The sequence below is a fragment of the Amyelois transitella genome, chromosome 19, assembly GCF_032362555.1.
Source record: "Amyelois transitella isolate CPQ chromosome 19, ilAmyTran1.1, whole genome shotgun sequence".
Classification (NCBI taxonomy): Eukaryota; Metazoa; Arthropoda; class Insecta; order Lepidoptera; family Pyralidae; genus Amyelois; species Amyelois transitella.
Window position 1 is genome coordinate 2,656,276 of NC_083522.1, and position 19,675 is coordinate 2,675,950.

Consider the following 19,675-nt stretch of genomic DNA (forward strand, 5'->3'; position numbering starts at 1 on the left):
AAAAAAACAAATTTAATTTAATTCATACAGATATTATAAAAGTTTTAAATCTCTTCCTATAGTAGCAAAGCACACTCACCTAATACCATTCCATTCTAATATCTCGCTAACGTTTCTCCTATGTAATATTAACTTTGCTAGGAACTGTACAAATCTGTCTCTCTCCATTCTGTCGCAAGTCTGAAAAAAAAAATATTAACAAACTTTCTAAGTTTTAATTAAAATTGAGTAGTTAGTGAATGATGAAACTCGTAGAAATCTTATAAATTTGTTGTAAGACTCGGAGCTCAAATGTGCTCGAAAAACGGTGTTTGAACTTGAGGCCTGTGGTTTTATAGCAGGAATACTAACATTACACCAAACAGACCGTCAATAATCGCATATAATGTTACTAAAAAGAGTGCTTCTGACAAAATCTGGTACTTAAAAAAGCATAAAAAATATACCTTACCCTATCTAACATCTGCACGATGTACTTTGTATCGGCGAATGGTCCGATATCTTCGTAATACCGTCCGTATACAATAGTCATGGCTTGCAAGCACATACACTTCATCTCCACTTTGGGCGTCGACAGGAAACGATGGTAGAGATCGTTGAAGAACTCGTAACTGTGAAGAAAGTTCAACCTTTTATTTGATTCATCCAATTTTGATTAATTTTTAAAAATCTTTCCAGGATGCCTTGAAATAAAAATCTAAGATGGTCTAAAATGCTGTGACAAGTGCACTTAATTGCAAGTATGCTATTTGCATTTTATTCTGATTTCAATGAATTTAGCAATATCCCCAAACTTGACCTCGTTCTGGTACTGGATATTCTAACATTTGGTTTAAAAAAATATAAGTCACAACTCTCCCTCTTTCCCTTTGTTCCTATGTTCCCCAATCTTGACCTCATTCTGCAAACAGTGGTACTCACTTCCAATTCCGCATGTTTCCAAGATGTTTAGTAACTTTTCTCTACCATAAAAAATCACGACTTCCTAATAGGACTGTCATCGTTATCCCTTTGTTCCAATAAGATCCTCAGAATTGTTTCCAATCGTGACCTCGTTTTACAAGCACTGGAACTGCACTTCCAACTCCCCGTGTGACCTTAAGGTTATTTTCCTAGTGGTTATTCTATCCGAAAAAAAACTTACGACTTTCTAATAGGACTGTCATCATTGTCCCTTTGTTCCAACAGGATCCTGAGATAGTAGTCACCAATCTTGACCTCATTCTGTAAGCACTGGTACTGCACTTCCAATTCCGCGTGGTTCCAAGATGTGAGGATTCCGCCAGCGGCATCCCGGTCGCTTGTGAACGCACGCAGTTCGTTTTCTAAGGCGTTACGTAGTTCTTCGCGTGTCTAAGAAGAAAACAAAAAAACGTCAGAAACTAATAAAATGAGCTTGCATGAAGACAGTGATGGATGTAGATATGTTTGCAAATAATTGTGAATATTGGAAATATGAACTTCACATGCGTATGTTTATTAACTACTAGATTTTACCCAATTTTAGTCGAGGGTAAAATATATATACATACATAAATCACATCTTTCCACTTGCCACGCTTCCTGCATATTTCTTTCGCTTTATCCACATTCATAACTCCCTTCATGCAAGCTCGTCGGTTTTGGTTGAAAACTAGTCAAAAATATCACGTTTATTTGAACTTGGGGTCTTGAACTATCTGTCTTAACTATAAAATGTTAACACAAAATATTCTTATGAAAAGATTTACGAAAAGTTGGGACATTGGTCTAAAAATGCAATACCCCAGAAAAACACAACAACACTGATAGCAAAATAACATCACATCATCTATATACCTACATACAAAACATCTTTAAAAACATTCACCGTATGATTCCAAATGAGATTGGGCAGCGCATGGTCCCTATGGAACTGGTAGTAGAACAGCGGCCAGTTGGCGGTGGATTTGATCCTCTCCCTCCGGCGGCGGAGCACGACGGGCCGCTCGCGGACGGCGGCGGCCGCGGCGCCCGCGCCCGCGCCGGCGCTCCGCCCCATGCGCTGCGCCCAGTGCTGGAGCGCTAGGGCTGCGTAGTGCTGTCGAATACATGTTCATTTTCTATTTGGAATCATTATATTATGGCCATTTCATATCTGTAACCTAAGGTGTAATATATATTTTAAATCAATTGAATTTATATAATATATCTTATGTTGTCTATTATGTTAAGTGGCTTAGGAGATACAATCTATGAATATCATAGATTCTAGAGTTATTAGTAGCCATATTTCTAATCGAATCTTCATAATTATAAATGAATATATATCTTCTCTTTTTCTCAATACTAGTCACTTTTATAATTATTGGCAACCACCTCAATATGTTTCTCGTAGTATTTGACCTGTCTTGCAAGCATGCCCGTGTGAAGCACGCTGTTTGTGCTAATTGAAGATTATCTCTCTTCTCTTTTCGTTCTATTCAAAGCTAAAAATACTTAAATCAGAACTTTGTTTCATCTTCATTGTATACAATAACACTCACCTCAATATGTTTCTCGTAGTATTTGACCTGTCTTGCAAGCATGCCCGTGTGAAGCACGCTGTTTGTGCTAATTGAAGATTATCTCTCTTCTCTTTTCGTTCTATTCAAAGCTAAAAATACTTAAATCAGAACTTTGTTTCATCTTCATTGTATACAATAACACTCACCTCAATATGTTTCTCGTAGTATTTGACCTGTCTTGCAAGCATGCCCGTGTGAAGCACGCTTTTTGTGCTAATTGAAGATTATCTCTCTTCTCTTTTCGTTCTATTCAAAGCTAAAAATACTTAAATCAGAACTTTGTTTCATCTTCATTGTATACAATAACACTCACCTCAATATGTTTCTCGTAGTATTTGACCTGTCTTGCAAGCATGCCCGTGTGAAGCACGCTGTTTGTGCTAATTGAAGATTATCTCTCTTCTCTTTTCGTTCTATTCAAAGCTAAAAATACTTGAATCAAAACTTTGTTTCATTTTCATTGTATACAATAACACTCACCTCAATATGTTTCTCGTAGTATTTGACCTGTCTTGCAAGCATGCCCGTGTGAAGCACGCTGTTTGTGCTAATTGAAGATTATCTCTCTTCTCTTTTCGTTCTATTCAAAGCTAAAAATACTTAAATCAGAACTTTGTTTCATCTTCATTGTATACAATAACACTCACCTCAATATGTTTCTCGTAGTATTTGACCTGTCTTGCAAGCATGCCCGTGTGAAGCACGCTGTTTGTGCTAATTGAAGATTATCTCTCTTCTCTTTCCGTTCTATTCAAGGCTAAAAATACTTGAATCAGAACTTTGTTTCATCTTCACTGTATACAATAACACTCACCTCAATATGTTTCTCGTAGTATTTGACCTGTCTCTCTAGCGCCTCCCAGTGCGGAGCGCGCGGCTTGTTGGCAGCTTGCGCCAGCTGTAGATTGTCCCTCTGTTCCTCCCGTTGTTCGGCCAGGGCCTCCGCCGGCGGACTCTCCGTTGATTCTAAGAACGCCAGAAGTCCCGACGGCTGTAGATTATTATTTTTAGTTATATATACAATATCAACTATACATTTAAAAGGAACTCCATACCTTTGAACCTTTACTATTTACATATATGAAACAAGAATGCACAGAAAAATTGAACTGGTTTCAGAGTAGACTGTATAGAAAGTTCCGTGTGTATCCTTAATTTTAATGCGATAACAATAATAAATTAATGTAATAATAAAAAAAATAAGTTTCTTTTATTATTTCATTTATTTACAGATTAAATAAAAATTAAATATGAACCGGTTCTTATAATTAAACTTTAATAAAAATGGGGTACATAGCAAATCATTCATCAAAAAATAACATACATAAATAAAATAAAATTAAAAATTCCAGCATTTTTTAGTGGCTGACGTCAATAGTTTACCATGATCCGGCGCAGCAAGGCGTGCGCCGGCGCATGCTCCACCAGCCACAGCGCCACCAAGTGGCGCGCCAGGTGGCGCTGGTGCTGCCGCGGCGGGGCGAACAGCGCCGACACCAGGTGTCGCGGGAGCGCCGCTTCCGCTAGCGCCAGGGATTGCATCCGAGGGCCGACTGCGCTGCTCCCCTCTTCCACTAACGCGCGCATCACTAAACCCGCGCCTTTGTTGATCGCCATTGACGGGTGCTGTGGGAAAAGTGATTCTGTTGCATCAAGAAGGATGACAAGCGATCTTATACTACGTCGAAAAACATACGGTTGATATTGAAAGGACGAAATTAATAATAATGATCACTCCACGCTGGCAACTTAAGTTGTTTAAATTCGAATTAAAGATAATGTCAGTGTGATCTTGGTATAAAAAAAGAAAACCATTAAAATTTCTACAATTTAATCAAATAAGCTATTTCAAGAGATAAATAGAGCACTGCCTCAAGGTTTGCTATTTAAATTGTAAAAAAAATATAAAGAATGAAAAACTTTATCTTTTGTAATTTATGAGCTTGTAGTGTTACCAGCTCATAAATTCCATTATTAATATTATATTAATTGTTATATCTTTAGGTTTCACACAATTGGTTGACGTCATAACAATTAAAAAATTTACGACAGTCACTCAATAGTATTTCAACCAACCTCAAACAACTTGAACAGAACTCGGCCTTTATTCGACACCATTTCCAACAACTGATCGAACTGTTTCCCATCAGTGGTTTCGCTGTAGGGCACGCACAACGCGAACGTGAGGAAATCCAACATGGCCGCCACTACTAGCGCCCCACTGCCTGCAGTCTGAAAAAAATGGTACAATTATCAGGTCTTATTGATTGTTTAAGCTAAGAGTCGCAACGGTTCATATGTAATTGTGATTGTGAAACTAGTCGGTATCTAACAACGAAGGGTAGAAAAATGTGGTAAAGTTTTTACAAACTTAACAACCGTGTGTGGTACTTTAATAGGATTTCTTCAACTTTTCCATAGATGTCGTAAAGGCAACTTAAAGAACGTGTGTGCCAGCTGGTTCTCTTCCCGTACAGATAGTAAAAACCAATCAAGGGAATGAATATTAAATTTGGGAATTGTAACTCTATGATGTGGTGTATATATAGGCAAAGCAGTGAATTTGAGCAGTTTGATGTGCCATTGACTGTACCTTAAGAGAATTACAATAGAATAGTACGAGCTAATGATGATAAAGTTACCACGTGATCCGCCCACATAGACAGCAACCCCTCCAAGAAGGCAGCAGAAGACAGCATGCTGGCTTTGTTCAGCTGCTCCTGTCTCAAGTCCGGGTCTTGGTGCATCGGCTGCATCAATGCGCAAACTGCATCTAAAGCGGCGTGGGAACACGCGGGGGAACCACGACGTAGGGCCGATACAACGGCCGAGCCGATCCATTCGCGAAACCTGGAAATAAATACATATACATACATACATACATAAAATCACGCCTCTTTCCCGGAGGGGTAGGCAGAGACTACCTCTTTCCACTTGCCACGATCTCTGCATACTTCCTTCGCTTCATTCACATTCATAACTCTCTTCATGCAAGCATGAAATATCTATATCTTCAACACTCTTCATAAATACATATAGTCACGTCTACTTCCCTTGCGGGGTAAACAGAGCCAACAGTCTTGAAAAGACTCACAAGGTTTCACAAGGCACACGTTCAGCTGTTTGGCTTAATAGTAGAATTGAGATTGAAATAGTGACAGGTTGCTACACATCGCCTAAAAAAGAATCCCAAGTTTATAAGCATATCCCTTAGTCGCCTTTCACGATATCCATGGGAATGAAATGGAGTGGTTCTATTCTTCTTTGTATTAGTGCCGGGAACAACACAACACAACACAACAGCACACATAACTCTTGCGGGTTAGACAGAGCCAACAGTCTTGAATTTCCGATGACTGATCTTTGTTGTGTGTGTTTTTATTTTCGGGTGTATTTGTTTTCCCTATTGTTTAGCAAATGTATAGAAAATTTGATGTACTATTTCTGTTGTTTCGTTGATATAATATCTTAGAATAGATATATCTAATAATACGATTAAAAACTAGCAATGAAGTACAATACACAAGCATGAAAGGCCTAGCTGGGCCAGCGATACATCCTAAATTGAAGATGAGGCTAACAACTTATCACTATTCTCAAGACCATATTTAATAACATATTTCAATACATTCTTTCGCCATCTACAATATATTTCTTGTCAATTTTTTAACTCACCCCGGTAACGCAGTGAACGCAGCGAAGCCCACTTTACTAGCGCATAATCTTCTCAGCGCGTGGAATTGCGCTTCAAGCTCCTTCGGTGACAGACTAGCGCCAGACGGGGCGCTGCTTATAAGCGCTGTTAGGGCTCCGGTGATGAGTTTCTCCTTGTTTTCCGCAAATAACCGCTGTCGATAGAAGGGGTATTACATGCGACTGTGAAATTTAATCACTTTGTAAGCAAGATCAATATACTAGCTATTTTAAGAGGCATTTTTAAGCGGAATTACAACGTATTTTTTTAAACACCAAATTATGAATTTTCATTAACATTACTTACTAATTTAATTGACTAATATTGACCAACATTTTACTGATCTAAATCAGTGGGGAGGGAAAATTCGAAATACCAAAATGAACCGAAACATTTGCAATACAATTTAATCTAATACACTGACCGGGAAAAATATGTTTTTAATGTAAGATATTTTTAAAAGTAGCCTAACATTTCCGAATACGCAGAAGAATCTACTTTTTTTTAATTATTGAAGAACGGACTCTTTCATCTTACAAAGCTAACAAAATAAGCGATTTAACATGAAAAAGCTTTGAAACTCGCAAATAATCATTGACAAGCTAAATAAATAAAAATATGATAATTACAATGATGTGATGGCCCCACACCATAGGTTGAAAAAGGATAAATAAATCCCTAAGGACCATGAATGTTTGCTCGCCGCTTTTAGAAATCTGTCTAATGAAACATAATATTTATAAACACCCTTTAAATATTAAAGGAATAAAATATTTATCAAAATAACTGTAATTTTTTGTCAAGAATAGGGTCCAAGAACTAAGTCATTGAAATTTAATTTTGGATTCTCTCTTTTCGTTCTAGCAAACGAAACGTTGTATAAGATTAAACACGGGGTTGTGAAAACATCAGTAATTCACACACCTTAGTTTAACCCTAATTATCAAATACCATGAAACAAATGGCGCAGTCGTTAGGACGCCGCTGCTGAACATGACGCAGTCGGTAGGACGTCTAAAAGCGGCGAGTGTGCTCAGGGCCTTATTTAAATATCAAGGGGAACTTACGAGATCCCACGTAAGGAACAGCCACAACAGGGGACGGGCCTACGAGGCAGAAACGTCAATGTAAAATGGCCGGCAACAAAACATAAGAAGCAAAATAAGCAAGAAATGCAACCTTTCTTCATTTACCTTCATTCGCTTTATTACATTCATTAGCTTACATTATATAGGTTTATATAGGTATTTATATATTATATAGGTATTATAGGTAGGTTATTTTTATAGGTTTTATCATAAAATATGGGTTAATCTAGAAACTGCAATGGATTGGTAACGCGTCCCAATATAATCGAAGTTCAGAGGCATTTCTACTTTTACAATATGCAGACATAAGATATTTGATAGATAAATTGCAATAGAGTAAAAAAAAACAAAAATCAATGGACATTTTAGCGTTTTCTTTTTGCGTCTTATCAATGAGATAACTTTTATCCGCCTATTGAAAAACTAGGTATACTTAGTTTAGCAAGAACGCGTAGTGAAGTGTGGATTTCCTTATCTTATTTAAAAGTTAGCATTTATTGAATCGATTTAGATAAAAGATGTTTAGTATTCAAAATTTTGTGTGTTATATGAATCTGATGATAAATAGCGAGTGTAGTGATTTATAGTGTAGATTTATTTATATCATTTTTATCAATATATAGTTTTAAAGATACAGGGATAAAAATACATGTTATTTGTAAATTTGAAGTAACTTAGATTATTTATTTTAAGGTAGGATTTAAATGTAGCATATATAAATGAACTATACATTAGCAGAAGCAGGAATTGTGTTACAATCTTACGTCTTGGCTGACGGAGTAGATGAGGCCACTGTACCCGACGTTCGCGTTGAAACGCTCGATTACCTCAGCCCGTGTCATTCCCACCGGGTTTTGGAACAACCTGTTTAAATTTAAGCCACTTAGAAAAATCTTCGTTCGATAATACAGTCAACAGCAGTCTAGTTACTTAGCATGGAACTCTATGAAGCCGTAATAGAGGCGAATTTGCAGTTCATCTGTGCGGGTTGATGTGCTGCTGTCAGTACAATATTACGATTAATATTCTTATGTTGGTTGGACCACAACCGCAATACTCCTTCACGCGCGATTTTTGGGCGTGATACAGCGGTTGCGACAAAGCTAGTTATTTCTATGCAATAAAGATATTACAAACAAACAAAGCTAGAATAGAATAGAATTGTGACGTCATCACTAACGTCACACACCATCTGTCAATTCACAGCATAGAATGCGACTCGCTCAGCCAATAGCAGCGAAGAGTTCATTGATTGGTGCATAAATACAACGTCCGACTCGACATAGTCTGCCGCGCGGTTCCCCAGGCATAACACCTAGCCTCGCGGAAAATGGAAAATGTATATAGCATTGGGCCGAGGTTTTGACTAACCCACCTAGGATCAGTCGCAATCAATAAAAACACCAGATTTTCGTTCTATATACATACAGGCGTGTCATGTCAATAGCCGATAGGCATTTATTAACTAATCTGCCAGTCAGTTTTATTCGTCTAAATGTCAAGTGATACTCTCCATCTGTCGTCTGAACGGCGGCAACAAGCATAACAAGCTAAGCCACACGTGATGTCGTGTCAGGGGTACCTGCGATCCCATGATGCCCTTAAAATGGCAAGAAGGGCGAACGGAGGGGTTTTTGTGGGTAGACTGGTATACTAGTTACCAGGAGTCCCACACTCTCCCGGGTGAAGACCCGGGGGGTTATCCGTAAAAAGGATTTCACCTTCGACAAAAAAAAAAAAGTCTCACCGCAGATGGTTGGACTCGGTCTCCTCGTCGACGGGCTGCTGCAGCGGCCCGAGGCGGTACCCGCGCGGCGTGCCGCTGCAGCGCACGTGCACGTCGCGCTGCCCCGCCGACCGCACGCCGTCCACCAGCGACGCTAGTAGCGCGTCTCTGTTCGATGGTAAATATTATACAGTACATACAGCGAAATAAAACGCGAAGCTCAAGACCGAGCGGGATGGCGACGCACTGTGGATGCCCTCTGCCCCAGCTAGGGGACATAGGACCTTAAGTCAAAGACATACATATAATATACAGGTAATTTTAATTAATTTATAATTGGATAGAATAGAATAGATTACATACATACATATAGGGTCACGTCTATATCCCTTGCGGGGTAGACAGCGCCAACTCTCAGCTATTTGGCTTAATGATTGAATTGAGGTTGAAATAGTGACAGGTTGCTAGCCCATCCAGCCTACAAGAAGAATCCCAAGTTAATAAGCCTATTCCTTAGTCGCCTTTTCAATATTCATGGGAAAGAGATGGAGGTAGTATAATGTCCGATAGACCTGATTATATGTATATATTGAATAATTGTAAGGTCGAGATTCCCTGTCTAGATATGGCACCTGCAAATCTCCATACATACTTTTTCATAGCAATATACTCGTATGTTTCTAAAGTCTTGCATGTGTATTGTACTTAACATTGTTACGTTTAAAAGACTTCAGCTTAATAATAGCCGTCCAATGTGTGATTACAATAATTCACGTATTACATAAATATAAGAAGATGAAGAATAATAGGTGTGTGAGAATTAAGATTACCTTAAGCCACCTTTGCTTGTATGCAATAAAAAAATAGAATCTAAAACTTTCATACCTTTCACCAGCTAAGTAAGTTCTGGTCTGCCCATTCAGATATTCAATTGAGAATTTTTGAGGGTGATCAGGATCTCTGACTAGAGCGAACACATCGCTCAATGGCCTGAGACATACCACCTGAAATGTAAGTAATGTAATAACCAAACTTGAAATTTCATTGAACAAGTTGTCAATAGATTTGTGATAATTATATATTATTTCAACTTAAATCTGTATATATTCCTTGATGGAAGGAAATAAAAATAAAATATACACACACTGATTGCTTTAAATATAATATCTAAAACTTTTTACCATCCTCAGCACATGGCAAAAAGTGTTAATGAAAAGATATGGATAGGTCCTTCATTTCACAAATTGGTTGAATGTCAAGCACTTCTCTTGTATGTCGTAACTTTGGACATCTTGACTAAATAAGATAAAACCTCTTCAATGTCGACTAACTTTTGCATTCTTAGACCTGATACCATTAATATACTGGAGCCGAACTGAGGTTGAGACACCTCCACGCCCGCGCATCTGCTTGCATTGTGACGTTCAGAACACTTTTTCTTTTCAATCATAGTACCTTATTCTCTCTAAATACTCACAGAATATGTCTGGGGGTCTCTCTCAAGGATGCACGTGTCAGAGAGGCAGAGCGTCCGTCTCATGGGCTCCATGTGCCGGGCCGGGTTCACCTTGTGGACTAGAAACTCGCATAGAGATGTCTGGTGTTGATCTCCGCTGAAATTATACTACTTATGAGGAACTTTGTTTGTTTGGAAACTCTTTATTGCACATATACTTCATTTAAGGATTCAACTGTTAGTTAATTTTTAGTTTATTTTGAGGTATAAAATATAAGATAAAATTTTGCAACATAATAGAGCGCTTACTTTCTTCCCCAAATTTTATGAATGTAGTTTAATAACAAAGGTTAAATAAAGGCCGGAATTCCCACATTATCCTGCACATCCCGGAATTATTTCCGGATATTCCCACAGAAGCACAGGCCATGCTAATGCTTGCGATATTAAAGCTTGTATGCTACATACAAGCTTTAATATCCCAACAAGATAAGTTATAAAACAAATTCTTATCTCATAAAATCCCACCATATGACCAAACAGATACACTGATTAGCTGAACCCAACTTGTAATCAAGGTTGAATGAATCATCATTGATAATGACCAAACCTATAAACATTAGCCAAAAACATATTAACCAATAGTACATTGACACCACAAACAATTAGGTTGACTAGTGTGATCCAATTTTACTCATAAATTAATACATTAACATTACTAACATTACTCATATAACAGGAAGTATTACTAATCTATACCACATTTACTAGAATGCAAACAAATGAAATATTGTTTATTACAAATAATTTATTTGTAAATAGACAAGCAGCTGTTCAACTGATAAAATGAATGTTGTTGCCAAAGCTTGAGGATTGATTTCCTGTCTGATTACCTAATCATCACAAGATTTTTTAGTATACATACATACCATCATGCCCCTCTCCCATTGGGGTAGGCAGAAGCTATGGATTTCTGCTTGCTATATGTACTCCTTACAGACCTCTCCCGCTTCCTCCACACTCATTACTCTTTTTATGCATATTCAATGATAGTTGAGTTTTAGTATAGTTCTGATGTATTTTACAAGCCTCTGAATGGCACTGTGCCTTTATCAGGAAGAAATGAATGGTTCTAGTCTTCTCTGGCCAACACAACACAGTGCTGCCATTACCAACTATTTATGTTCAAGTCAAATGAAAGTTACATTGTTAGTGTATTGTTGTCTTTTACAAATTCCAAACTTACCTATACTTTCCAAATCTCTGATCATGGTAATCATCCAAAGTTATGGTAGTAGATAACACTTTGATACTGATGCTGAGCATCAAATTTGCCATTTCCAGCATCTTGTTTATCAGCATCTGGTGTTCCATAGCATTGGAGAACAAGTGGAGACGACTGTAGCCTCCAACGGCAAGTACGAATCCGCCAGGTACATCTCGCACTTGAAGTATGCCCTGGATATCACAGTACGGGTAACTGGCTAGGAGTGTATGGGTGGAAGGGTCTAGTTGATCCACTGCACACGGACCCACTTCGAGGACAACGGGGAGGCGTGTGCCACTCCAGTGATGTTTGTATGCTTGGTATCTCTGTAAGTATTACATTCAGAAATAATAATTTACCTTGTTTCATTCTATAGATATACATACAAAAAAAAAAATAAACAGGAAATTTTCCTGTTTATAATTATAATAATCTAAACATAATCAAATGGCTACATGCAAACAGGAAATATTCAAGATATTTTCAAATTGATGGTGATCATAGAGTTTCATAGTGATTATCTATTAACATGTAATAAGATCAAAAAAACTACAATAAAGCATTTAATTAATAAATAAAAAACTTACAAAGATATCCTTAGGTTTCTCAGCAAACAAATGTCTGTACTTGAATGCTTCTGTTAATATCAAACATTTGTGTTCGGAAGAGAACTTCATTGAGTCCACTTTCTTCTCTTTCTTCATGACCAGTGTAAAGTCATGATTGGCAGCAGAGTTTGAGTGTTTTGCTGAAGCCACAGTAATAACATCAGAGTATAACCACTTATTAGTAACTTCCAGACGATCCGGGTTGTATGTGGTGATGCCCTGGGTACCGATGGAGAATACCCGCTTGTACTTTCCTTTCCATGAGTGTTTTGTGACAAGGAAGGATGCCACATCCTGATTGTCTTTCAAGGGAATCATTTTCACATTGCCTGCAATAATACACAAAGCTAATTATCGTATTTAATTAATAGGGCCTAAAAAGCGCGCGATAATAACGATTTTTCTACGAACAGCGAGCAATTGGGTTAGTAAACGACGATAATTACGTGTATTACGGATGCAAGTTGACCAATATTGTATCACAAAGTACTGACTCTAAGCAAAATAAAAATAAAGAAGTAAATATTAAATTGAACACAAACATTTAAAGTTGATTTTTCAACGAAACATTCTTTGTATTTACAAAGGGGAGGTTCCTTTGTAAATATATAGAAGCAAAGTGATGGGACGTGTAAACAAGGACTAAATATACACAATAATAAATTATTGTACCACCGAACTTTAAAACAGTACTTACAGTGAACAGACAACAATTAAAGCTATATAAATTTCAACTGCTATCTGCCGAAAGCCACATAATTCATAAAATAATCCAAAAAATCAGAACAAGAGGCTACGAATAAAGGGCCGACGACAAATCTTTCATTCATTTGACACTTATGACAGCAATTTTTTTTGTACGTTTAATATTTTTTTTCATGTTGCCATGTAGTGTGGTTGCAAACAAAATTGTGTAGACCCTGTAAATCGTTAGCTCACGGTAACGTGCCCAGAAGGCTAGTTGCATTGCTGCGTTGAATAGTATCAATACTTAATCTTTGACCTAAGAAGTTTCCAGCCAAATTATTTTTCGCTAAGGGCCTGAGCTGGGCATACGTCTATTTGACATTGACAATGTATGTAAGTGAGGTTATATTTATTGACAATGACAATGACAGTAACATTGACTGCATTGGCTGATAGCTGTAGCTGGCGTAGCGCATGCAGCTGACGTGACGTGAGCTGAGTGTGATTCTCTCAGATTTTCTTGTAAAACTTTAAAATTCTGTGTATTGCTTAACGCAATGGTTCTCGATCTAGATTTGTTCCGTGCCGACAAAGATGGTGACCCAGATAAAATCCGGGAAAACCAACGCAAAAGATATAAAGATGTTGGGTTAGTGGACACTGTTGTGGAACAAGACACCCTATGGAGGAGATTGCGCCACGATGCGGACAATTTGAATAAGCTGAAGAATGTGTGTAGCAAGGAGATTGGTCTGAAGATGAAAAACAAGGAGCCCGTGGGGCCTGAAGACCAAGAAGTGCCAGCAGAGGTGGCCGGCAACCTAGCCACATTGACTGGCGATCAGTTGAAACCTCTCACAGTCAATCAGATCAAGAAGGTAATTTAAAATTCTAATTATTTTTAGTTCTGACCCTATCCTCCTACTGTAACATTGAAATACTTTTTAGATATAGAAGATTATTATAACCAATCATTAACTAAAAATGCAATAACTAATCCATATGGTGACATACTAAAATAAACATTGTATTGGTCATCAACTTGGTTCATTTGATACATTGTTTTTCATCATAATTTTAAAATTTAAACAATATAGAAATGCTGCTAGCATTCTAGGCACATTCCCTTTGGTTTGAAGGGACTGTATAATGAAAAAATATTTATTTTTTCTAAGTTGAGTTTAATATATAAAACTTAAAAAGAATAACTTAAATATTTTTTGTTTGTATTTAATAAACAAATAATTTTTTCTCCCTTTAAAGGTCAGAATCCTCATAGATGAAGCCATAACAAAAAATGAGCAGGGTCTCCTGGCAGCTGAGAAGGCCCGGTCAGCAGCTCTCCGGGAGGTGGGTAACCATTTGCATCACTCGGTGCCAGTGGATGATGACGAGGACCACAACCTGGTGGAGAGGACCCATGGAGACTGCACTGTCAGGAACAAATACTCTCATGTGGACCTCATTTGTATGATCGATGGTGAGTTTTCTCTTTACTTTGATGAAATAAGATTATTAGAATAACATGTTTTAAATAAGACCTCTATCTCTCTCTCATCTTTAGTTGTTCCTATTTCGTCTTTTTGGTTTCAAAAATCAAAATGTTAACAGGAATGCTAACTTAATTATCAAGGTTACACATTAAATTGCCTTGTGAGTCTTCAAAGAATAGATAGGCCTTTTAGGACTTTTAGCTCTGTCTACCCTGGTAAGACATGATTATACATATGTATGTAAAATTAAAGAATTTTTAAACCAGTATTGCAGTAATAGCAGAAAACCTTTTTGTTCAATAGATAACACTTGAATAAACAGACTAATTGTTGACAAAATGTTAATTATTGCTGAAAAACATGTTCTTACGTAAATTCAGATTATTAAAAATAATGTAATAAAGTTTAAAAGGAATCCAAAGGAAAAGGCATTCAATGTAATTCTATGAGAAGATTTGATAAATCGACCTTTTGATGAGCAAGGCATCGAAAATGTGGAAAGATTAAGGGCACCTTTTTGACACAAGGGATTGCTGATAAAGATATGGCAAATTGAAGTGTGTAGTTTAAATATATGTATAAGAAAATTCAGTAATAGAAGATTTTAAAATTGAGTTGCCATACATATATTTAATTATGCCACTAAGCTGAACTCAATGTGGACATTCCGTCCTTTTGAGGCTGCTGGCTTATAAAGATGTCATTGAATGTATTTCCAGGTATGGACGGCGACAGAGGAGCAGCGGTGGCCGGCGGTCGCGGGTACTACCTGAAGGGCGCCGCGGTGTTCCTGGAGCAGGCCCTAGTCCAACTGTCCCTCAGGATACTGCTGAAGAAGGGATACATGCCACTGTATACACCATTCTTCATGAGGAAAGATGTGAGTGGGGCATGTCAATCTGAACAAATTAACACACAAACATGGTTCACGACTTTATTATTAACAAACAGTTTGGCAATTTGACATTAATATTGAATAATAGGGACATGTTGCTAGCTGCTAAATTCTTTTTGTGTTGAATAGACCATTTATCGAGGAAGGCTTTAGGCTATATAACATCACGCTGCAACTATAAGGAGCGAAGAAATAATGGAAATGTGGAAAAAAACGGGGAAAAATATTCATCCTTGAGGGCTTCAATGATGCCCAAAATAACTATTCCACGCGGACGAAGTCGCGGGTGCAGCTAGTAGTCAATGTTTAGCCCATCGAGAAGAATCCCGAGTTTATTAGCCTATCCCGTAGTCTTTTACATCAACCATAGGAAAGAGAGCCTATTTTAAACTGTCGGAAATCACATGGCATAATTTAGAAATATTTTAACTGAAATTGTTTTTAGGTGATGCAAGAAGTAGCACAGCTGGCCCAATTCGATGAGGAGCTGTACAAAGTGGTGGGAAAAGGATCTGAAAACAAGGGCGACTCTGCTGTAGAGGAGAAGTATCTGATAGCCACCTCCGAGCAGCCTATAGCCGCTTACCACAGAGATGAGTGGCTTCCGGAAGCTTCTTTACCTATCAAGTAATGTTGATTCATACGTATAATTATAAAATCTTGCCTCTTTCCTGGATGGGTAGGTAAAGACCACACCTTTCCACTTGCCACAATCCCTGCATACTTCTTTCGCTGCATCCATATTTATAACTCTCTTCATGAAGGCCCGTCAGTTTCAGGCCCTCCTCATCTGACCTTTTGCCAGAATGACTCTCTAAATGATATAAACTTTTGTATATTTCACAACATTTTTTCTTTATTATAATGTTGATTTTAGTTTGGAAATTTTGAAAATAATTTCTATTTGTATCCAGATATGCAGGTTTGTCCACCTGCTTCCGACAAGAAGTCGGCTCACACGGCCGCGACACGCGCGGTATCTTCAGGGTGCATCAGTTTGAGAAGGTATACTATCCCACCTAATATTGTGAATGCGATAAAAAAGTTTACTCGTTAGTCTATTGTCTCTTCACACTTTCTTGCTAAACCTATCTTGCAATTTATCGTATATATATGTTATTAAGAGTGTAAAAAAAGACGTAAAGTACTTTTCATACTAGTTAAAGATTTAATTTCCGTGAGATTTGCGAAAAACCTCCACTCTTTTAAAGGTGGCGCTAAATCTGCGCGGGTGAAGTTGTGGGTAATAGCTAATTATTGTATAAATTCCTTTTTTCATCGTTGTCCTGATAACATAGACAACATGTACTGTAAACGGCAAGCAACTATGAACTTAGCCGAGTATGTATATCTGCCCTTTTCTGTACAAAGTCACACTTTACAACCCGTGAACAGATGCAGCAACTTTACAACTGGCGGTTTAGTTGAGAATTAGAACTGACAGAACTCTTTGCATAAGATATAAGGAAGCACAACAGGTATTAAAACATAACAAGGAATTGCTACTATGCTATGTAGAGGGAGCGATGATTCGGGCTCGACCGCCACAAAGGGAAGATCCTCCGCCAGTGTCGGAGGTGGTATGAATGCTCCATTCCGTGAAATCTTTGCTTGCGCGATTTAGCATACACACAGTGATACGCTTGGTGGCGTGTGGCATTTGATGTTAGCTTAGACTCTTCGCTGCTATTGGTTGAACGCGTCGTATTGTCACTGTGATTGGTTATTCTGACTTGAGGCGTAGAGATGTCGCCACAACTTCTATCAAAAAGGTATTCACACAGCAGTACTTAAATTTAACTATTAAATTTTCCTTAACCCCAATCGGAGTAATAGGATAAATTTTTGGGGAAAAAAGGCTTTTATAGTATATTGTATGTGTAGCGGGAGCGATGATTCGGCTCGACCGCCACCAAAGGGAAGATCTTCCGCCAGGCTAGGTGTTATGCCTGGGGAACCGCGGCTCCGACGATGTTGTGTCGGAGGTTGTATATATAGCTCCAATCCGTGAAATCTTTGAAATCGCGTCTTAGATTCTTCGCTGCTATTGCCTGAGCGCATCAAATTCTTCGCGATGATTGACAGTAGTTGTTTGATTTGATGTTGTTGACGAGTGGCGTAGAGATGTCGCCACATATGTATTGTATGTATATTCTTTGTAATCAGGTGGAGCAGTTCGTTCTAACATCTCCCCACGACGACGCCTCATGGAAAATGATGGATGAGATGATAGGGAACGCTGAGAACTTTTGCCAGGTCCTCGGCCTACCTTACCGCGTCGTGAATATCGTCTCCGGTGCTTTGAACCACGCCGCCTCGAAGAAGCTGGACTTGGAGGCGTGGTTCCCAGGGTCAGGAGCCTTCAGAGAGTTGGTCTCTTGCAGCAATTGTCTGGAGTATCAGGCCAGAAGATTGCTTGTCAGGTAAGAATAACTGTTGATTGAACATACCTGTATTAAATCTAAGTTCTTTTTAAGAGAGGTCAGGTATAATGTACCATAAACTGAAGATCTACATCAATCGTAAATATGTCATTTTTTTCCTAATTTTATCAAACTAGCTACGTTCCCGTGGAATTTTCCAGAAAAAAAGACTATGCTATCTATGTACCAAAGTTCATCAAAATTTAGTTCTCCTTATTGTGATTGAAATGGATTAGAAAATTTTTTTATTACCTTGTAAGCGATATAGTCATACTAAGCTATAGAGCTACTATATCATCTCAAAATCATATCTATTTACGATAATTAAATACATAAATACCTAATAATAAATGACGCAATAGTAAATCTGCAGGTGAATCAGTAAAGTGACTCATATTTGTTTTCTTGATTGAAATATCTTCCTACGTTTAGATAAAAAATATTTGTAAACAAGTAAAGGCCAATTACCTAATAATCATCATTTTGACCCACCTTTAACTTGTTTTTTCTACTAGTGGTACCTATCTCATAAATTCCATACATATATATACCAAGGGCAGATTAGACTTCGCATTCAGAAACTTTTTTGTATGGTACTATATCTTGGATGTTTATCTATATTTTTATGTCTTCTTCCTGGCTTAAATCCCGGTTACATCTTGGCGTATCTGAAATGGAGCCCGGGGTGGCCTTTTTACTTTATTGTGTTTAGTATAAAAAATTGCACTGTAGTATATTACAAGTTCTAACTAACTAAGTTAAATAACTAACAAGTTTCCTTCACTATTAGAGCATCGGTTAGTGTTTAAACTAATGTAGATTTTTCCCTTAACATAAGTAAGTAAGTAAGTAAATGCTTTATTGTTCACAAAAGGAGTACATTACAAATAAAAACAGTACAGTACAAAGGCGGGCTTATCCCTAAGTGGGATCTCTTCCAGCCAACCTGACAGTAAGAGGATCATAAACAAAATTGAGGCAAGGGACATATTTATTTATTCGCACAGGTACGGACAGACGAAGAAGATGAACGCGGCGACGGAGTACGTTCACATGCTGAACGCGACCATGTGCGCCACAACCAGGGTCATCTGCGCGATACTAGAGGTCCATCAGACTGAGAACGGAATCAAGGTACGATTACGCGTCGCGTTATCATTAAATATGTTAGTTACATTAGTGAGATTGCTAACAGATTATGAAAAAGAAAGTAAGGACACCTGATGATACAGGTAATTAAATTTTTAACACCACTCCAATATTAGGTTACGTTTCTCTGCTAAGGTTGCCGAAGTCGTTTTGTCTGTCAACCAAATTTTACTTGTGCAAGAGTCATAGGAGTACCATCCCCCAGGCTACTGCAGAGCGGAGTGACCTTATTGGTCCTAACGCTAGGATTTAATTAAGTTTAACACATTTTTTTTGTGGCAGGTGCCTGAAGTACTGAAGCCTTGGATGCCTGAGGAGTACCAGGAGCTTATACCATTCGTGAAGCCAGCGCCTATCGACTTGGAAGCTGCGGCGGCTGCGAAGAAGGGCAAAAAGCAAGAAAAGAAATAACGTTTTTACGTCTATGACGTCATTCCTGCAACAGCAATTATTTATTTTTCACGCTCAGCTTTTATATTTCATTAAATGAATGATTATATGTAATTTATCTTATTTTTATTTGTACCTTCGCATTGTTTTACCAGAAGAAGTGAAGTTTATAACTTTGACTGTTTGATGTGTGTAAGGCATAAGGCGTGAGGGCTAATCTTTGAAAATATTTATTTATTCTTTATTGTAACAATTACAATTTGTAAAGTGCAAT

General features: G+C 37.9%; 2 protein-coding genes across 2 annotated transcripts in view; one reads left to right on the plus strand and one right to left on the minus strand.

Moving 5' to 3' along the window:
- Nucleotides 1-13,211, minus strand: part of LOC106137259 (dnaJ homolog subfamily C member 13) — a 31,075-nt gene extending 17,864 nt beyond the window's left edge. The window contains exons 1-16 of the mRNA XM_060949805.1: nucleotides 13,062-13,211; nucleotides 12,344-12,693; nucleotides 11,736-12,082; nucleotides 10,511-10,646; nucleotides 9,919-10,037; nucleotides 9,055-9,201; nucleotides 8,072-8,171; nucleotides 6,201-6,373; nucleotides 5,168-5,375; nucleotides 4,602-4,757; nucleotides 3,909-4,151; nucleotides 3,340-3,516; nucleotides 1,850-2,059; nucleotides 1,145-1,353; nucleotides 452-611; nucleotides 80-180 (exon numbers count right to left, since the gene is read on the minus strand). Of these exons, the coding sequence (XP_060805788.1) occupies nucleotides 80-180; nucleotides 452-611; nucleotides 1,145-1,353; nucleotides 1,850-2,059; nucleotides 3,340-3,516; nucleotides 3,909-4,151; nucleotides 4,602-4,757; nucleotides 5,168-5,375; nucleotides 6,201-6,373; nucleotides 8,072-8,171; nucleotides 9,055-9,201; nucleotides 9,919-10,037; nucleotides 10,511-10,646; nucleotides 11,736-12,082; nucleotides 12,344-12,682 (2,825 nt within the window). The 5' untranslated portion in view covers nucleotides 12,683-12,693; nucleotides 13,062-13,211. The remainder of the gene's footprint in view (nucleotides 1-79; nucleotides 181-451; nucleotides 612-1,144; nucleotides 1,354-1,849; nucleotides 2,060-3,339; nucleotides 3,517-3,908; nucleotides 4,152-4,601; nucleotides 4,758-5,167; nucleotides 5,376-6,200; nucleotides 6,374-8,071; nucleotides 8,172-9,054; nucleotides 9,202-9,918; nucleotides 10,038-10,510; nucleotides 10,647-11,735; nucleotides 12,083-12,343; nucleotides 12,694-13,061) is intronic.
- A 283-nt stretch (nucleotides 13,212-13,494) lies between these two features.
- On the plus strand, nucleotides 13,495-19,515 carry LOC106137266 (serine--tRNA ligase, cytoplasmic). The gene is made up of 8 exons (XM_013338072.2): nucleotides 13,495-13,929; nucleotides 14,315-14,531; nucleotides 15,264-15,424; nucleotides 15,885-16,066; nucleotides 16,354-16,444; nucleotides 17,606-17,862; nucleotides 18,870-18,996; nucleotides 19,294-19,515. The coding sequence occupies exons 1-8, from the start codon at nucleotides 13,609-13,611 to the stop codon at nucleotides 19,420-19,422; spliced, it is 1,485 nt and encodes a 494-aa protein (XP_013193526.1). The 5' UTR covers nucleotides 13,495-13,608; the 3' UTR covers nucleotides 19,423-19,515.
- The last annotated feature ends 160 nt before the right edge of the window (nucleotides 19,516-19,675 follow it).